General features: G+C 37.3%; 1 protein-coding gene across 1 annotated transcript in view; it reads left to right on the top strand.

Annotated features, from left to right (window-relative positions):
* LOC114891598 (zinc finger protein 709-like) overlaps nt 1-1,415 on the top strand; it is a 16,781-nt gene extending 15,366 nt beyond the window's left edge. Inside the window, exon 4 of the mRNA XM_029215792.1 lies at nt 1-1,415. This exon is cut by the window's left edge and continues 940 nt beyond it. Within this exon, the coding sequence (XP_029071625.1) occupies nt 1-363 (363 nt within the window). The 3' untranslated portion in view covers nt 364-1,415.
* The last annotated feature ends 4,226 nt before the right edge of the window (nt 1,416-5,641 follow it).

The raw sequence follows: 5,641 nt of genomic DNA, 5'->3' as shown, positions 1-5,641 counted from the left end.
CACACTGGAGAGAAACCCTATGAATGTAAACAATGTGGTAAAGCCTTCAGATATTACCCTTCCTTTCACAAACACAAACAAATTCATACTGGAGGGAAACCCTTCGAATGTGAACAATGTGGTAAAGCCTTCAGTTATTACAATTCCTTACAGTCACATGGAAGAACTCATACTGGAGAGAAACCCTATGAATGCAAGGAATGCGGGAAAGCCCTCTCCCATCACCAGACCTTAAGAGTACACATGAGACTGCACACTGGAGAGAAACCCTATGAATGTGAACAATGTGGTAGAGCTTTCAGATATTACACTTCCTTCCAAAAGCACAAAAGAGTTCATACTGAGAAGAAATTCTGTGAATAAGGAATATGGAAAAGCCTTTAGTTGATCAACTTCACTTTGAAAACATGAAAGAAGCCACACTGGAGAGAAAGCCTGTCAGTGTAAACAAGGCGGGAAAGGCTTCAGGTATTTTCAAAGTTTGAAAACACATGAAAGGACTCCCATAGAAGAGAAACCTTGTAAGCAATGTGGTAAATCCTGCAGAGATTACACTTCATTAGAAATGCACAAAAGAGCTCATAGTGAAGAGAAACCCTGTGACTGTAAGGAATGTGGAAAAGCCTTCAGATGTTATCAGAGTTTTTTTTTTTGAAGATGTGCAAAAGATCAGAGTGGAGGGAATGTGGTAAACCCTTCATTTGTCACAAACCATTTGAAGACGTGTGAGAACACACACTGGAGAGACACCATATAAATGTAAAGAATGTTGGAAAGACTTGTCATCCCAGTTCTGAAAGCATGAAAGAACTCACTGGACAAAAACTCTTGAGTTAAACAGCCTGGGAAAGATTTCAGTGAGCCCACATCTTTACATGTGAAAAAGAATATAAAATGTAAGTAACATGAGAAAGCTTGATGGAAACTAACCTAGGTATAACATTCCAGAAAATAGGAAAGAGTTGTTATTAAAGTTGTAAATATATTGTCTTTATCAAGCCTCTTTTCTTAGAGCGCACCATTGGACGGTGGATTTCTAGTAATTACTCTCAGAAATGAATACAAGGTGAGATGATTTTATAAGTCATATGTTTCCACAGCAGTATGTAAGATTAATAGGTAGTGCTTTTTCTTTAAATCAGTTAATAATATTTTCTCTTTCCTGTTTGAAACCTGTTGGATCATAGGTGAATTGAAGCATATTTCTAATAATGCAATTAGGTTAACATTGTTTTATAATGTTTTATTTGTTCTGTGTTAAGGGGCCACTGAAAAATGACAGTTTGGTATTTGGATTTTCCTAATGGCCTTGTGGCAGTTCTTGGATATCCTAGTCCAGAATATATATTTATCTTTCTTACCGACAAAGCTCCTTTTTGGGGGTGAAGAGTATAAGAGCCTTTTTCCATTTTCCATACTAATAAACAGTTGAATAAATATTTATGTTTGCTTCACTTATAAAAGAATATAGTTTCCATGTGAATTATTATTTTCATATTTGGGTCTTTGCTTTATGTCCTTCCTTCTGACTATAATTTGGTGAATAGACTTTGAATTAAGAAGAGAGGCCTGATAGGACAACGAAATCTAGAGCTGGAGTTATTCCCCCTGTAGGTAATGTTAGGAACTAGATTTTCCAGAACTCATCCCCTTTGTGGTTCCTTGTTAGAATCCACCAATAGTCTGACTTGCATGAGATTTGGAAGGCAGAAGTGAGGAAGGCAGTAGTCAGATTTCACATATAGAGAGACAGATGCACAGGAGCTTCAGGTATACCATCTTCCAGCCCATTTTCCATACTTTTTGCCCTTCCAGTCAAGAGTATCCTCAAAACCACAAATAACTCTATGATATCAATTTTTCTGAGAGCTCTGGTTTCAACTGATGTCTTCCCAAGACCCACATCAAAAATCCAGCTTCTCTTTTGTCCACCAGGAAACTAATCAGATTGTCATGATTGGGAGTATTCTTTGATTCCCCTCTTCTCTAGATTATATCCATATAAGGTCTGATTTGTGTAGGAAACACCTTGTGCTGTTAACAGTCCTAGTGAGTATGTTTTCCTGATTCACCATGACATCTGCAATGGTGTAATCAAAAAGAATGACATGGGAGTTTTTTCTCTACTGCAGTGTTCACTGGCTGCCTTCACTTGGTCTTTCCATGTGAGAATAAGAACCTTTCTCCTGTCAGGAGACTGAGTTTTTCTTGTTTCTTGGAGCTCAATGTAATACCTCAGTGTTTTCAATTTTGTTTGATTGTATGTGATTAAACTATGTATATTTTTTGTTACAGGAATGCTTCTATAGTTCTTTCATAGAAATATATTATTAACTGTTTTCTAAGCTGTCCAATGCTAACAAATATTATTGTGTATTTCATTTCCTGACAGGATATATTAAAATATACCCTTATAATTGTGTATTTTCAGATAAACTTTGCAATTTTCTTTCACTTAATCATTTATATTTTAAGTCTATTTTATGTACGTACAAGTTCAGGTATGTTTTCCTCAGGCAAATTTTACTTTTTATTCTTTTGTAGTTATGATATTTATTATGAAATTAATTTCTCATTTATTCTTAGTACCAGATACTTAAATCATGGTTTTTTTTAAGCGCCCTCTTGTCAGTGACCTACAGGATTGCACTTGTAGTCAAAGAGGGGAGTGTAATGAATTCTAATAAGAATGAGCACAAACCATTAAGTGATGTGAGGTATAATAGTACAGGATACTCAGAAGGACTTCTTATAGGAGTTTGGCTTTAGAGGATTTGACTGCTACCCAAGAAAGCAAGGCGTTTTTCTGTATTGGATGCCATGAGGAGGGTAACTTTATTCTTTCATTGGTTATCATAATCCTTGTTTTCTAGAAGGCAAAAACAGTGTAGTGGAACTAAACTTAATTCGTAAGAAGCCCCAGTTACATTAGAAAGAAGAGGGGTATACTGGTCATTTTTATTATTTGGAGCTTTATCTTTTATCAATTTTAGAGATATGGTTACAAAATACCCTAATTTTTGTCTTGGTCCATCATAGTCAACGAATACCTTTGATGAAGGTGGTGTGTGACATTTTTCTCTTCACCAGGAAAAGACTTGGCCTTGCAAAGAATGCAGGCCAGTTCCCTGTCCTCTGGAACAGCTTTTGCCTTTCCTACTTGTTATCCAAACACTGGTGTACTTCCTACAGTGTATTAGACTCCCTTTACTATAAAGTTCAAGTCTTTTTTAATATCTCATTTATGACTCAACTGATATTTGTAAGTTTAGGTAATTTGTGAGAGAACACATACCTAGCAAGAGAGAAAGACAGGACCACTGTTGCAATCAAGCCTTTTTTTCTCAGAGACTATACTCTTTTTTTTTTTAACATCTTTATTGGAGTATAATTGCTTTACAATGGTGTGTTAGTTTCTGCTTTATAACAAAGTGAATCAGTTATACCTATACATATATCCCCATATCTCTTCCCTCTTGCATCTCCCTCCCTCCCACCCTCCCTATCCCACCCCTCTAGGTGGTCACAAACCACCGAGCTGATTTCCCTGTGCTATATGGCTCCTTCCCACTAGCTATTTATTTTACATTTGGTAACGTATATATGTCCATGCCACTCTCTCACTTAGTCCCAGCTTACCCTTCCCCCTCCCTATATCCTCAAGTCCATTCTCTAGTAGGTCTGCGTCTTTATTCCCGTCTTGCCCCTAGGTTCTTCATGACCTTTTTTTTTTTCTTAGATTCCATATATATGTGTTAGCATACGGTATTTGTTTTTCTCTTTCTGACTTACTTCACTCTGTATGACAGACTCTAGGTCCATCCACCTCACTACAAATAACTCAATTTCATTTCTTTTTATGGCTGAGTAATATTCCATTGTATATATGTGCCACATCTTCTTTATCCATTCATCTGTTGATGGACACTTAGGTTGCTTCCATATCCCGGCTATTGTAAATAGAGCTGTAATGAACATTGTGGTACATGAGTCTTTTTGAATTATGGTTTTCTCAGGGTATATGTGCAGTAGTGGGATTGCTGGGTCGACTATACTCTTAATGCTAATGTTTCAACATCCCTCATTGCCATGCACTTTAGAGTCAGCATACCCCATTTAGCACAAATAATCAAGGTACTGTAGGATTTGGATACAGCAGCATGAAACAAACAGGTTCTTGCATTCCTGGTGCTTATATTTTTGTGGGAAAAGAGATATGGTGAAGCTTTGGTTTATAGATGGAAATAAGGGCTTTGATGGAATGTAAGGCGATAATATGAGAAAATAGGGAACCTGCGGCATGTATATATCTTTTCTCTGAGGGTAGGTGCCTCAGTGAATGATGATGTCATTATTGATCACTGAATTTCTACCATATAATACATCTTAAACACTCTTTCAGGAACTGCTTGGCTGTGTAATTAAATAGATTGCACCAGTATAGAAATCCTGCATTCCTGTGATTCACAGTAAAGATTCCCCATAAAGATAAAGATACAGACATGGTTCATCTTTGTTTTTGTAACTGTTAAACATTTTGTTTATAGAATATGTGCTCATGAGTTTGGACATTGTCACCTGGATCTTGGGACTTCCTATTGATTTGGGCCATGTCATTTGAGGGAATTTTCATTTACTTTTACATTTTCTAAAATGTTACAGTATTTGGCATTTTCATTTTGTTCCTTTACACACTAAGCAACACAATGTTTACCCCATAAAATCATGGAGTTCCTCCCATTTAGGGAAACACATTCATCTGCACTGTTCTAGCCCATCCTGAGTTTATCCTATGAGTAGAGTGATAACTGCGCAAGTCTGCTGTGGTTTCCCAGTGGAAACGTGAAGAAAAGCTGTGGATGTTTAGAGGCAGTCATCCAAGGAATAATTGAGGTGAGCTGTAGAGAGGGGGTATTATTTTGGGTAATATCCTCATTTAGTATAAAAGGAGAAATGAGAAATTTTCCAACGTCTTTTTATTGCAGGAGTGATTGGAAGTCTTGTGCATCAGTGATCCATTGGCCCATTTTGCTATTCAGAGGTTTCATTTCCATATGCTTAGACTTCCAGCATGTGTTGTGTAAGAGTAGGAGACAAAAGTAATAGCTGTGAGGATGGACCGGGAGTTTGGGCTTCATAGATGGCAAACTATTACATTTAGAATGGATAAACAACAAGGTCCTAACTGTATTCAATATCCTGTGATAAACCATGATGGAAAAGAATGTCTATATGTGTATAACTGGGTCACTTTGCTGTACAGCAGAGATTGGCACAGCGTTGCAAATCAACTATACCTCAATTTTTAAAAAGTAATAGCTGTGATATGTAAAATAGATAGATTGATAGATGGGAGGGAGGGAGGAAATGAATAACACAAATGCCTTCATATGCTAGGAGATGGTTAAACTCTCCTGAACTTTGATTATGTGTTCAGCCTTTTTTCCCACCATTCTGGGATCCTTCCAGGAAGAATTGAAGGGCTGGGGAAGAAGGACATGGGCCACAACAGGCCTTTCTTACAACCCTGTCTTAACACCCACTAGGGCTACACCCATCCTCCTCTCATCACCTCATCACATAACTAAGAGTGAAGAGAGAGGGCTCCTGCATCTATCTTTGAGTAAGTCAGATTCCTCAG

Source organism: Monodon monoceros, unplaced genomic scaffold (genome assembly GCF_005190385.1).
Source record: "Monodon monoceros isolate NGI ecotype Baffin Bay Population unplaced genomic scaffold, NGI_Narwhal_1 Super_Scaffold_12, whole genome shotgun sequence".
NCBI lineage: Eukaryota > Metazoa > Chordata > Mammalia > Artiodactyla > Monodontidae > Monodon > Monodon monoceros.
This window is presented reverse-complemented; position numbering and strand designations above follow the sequence as displayed.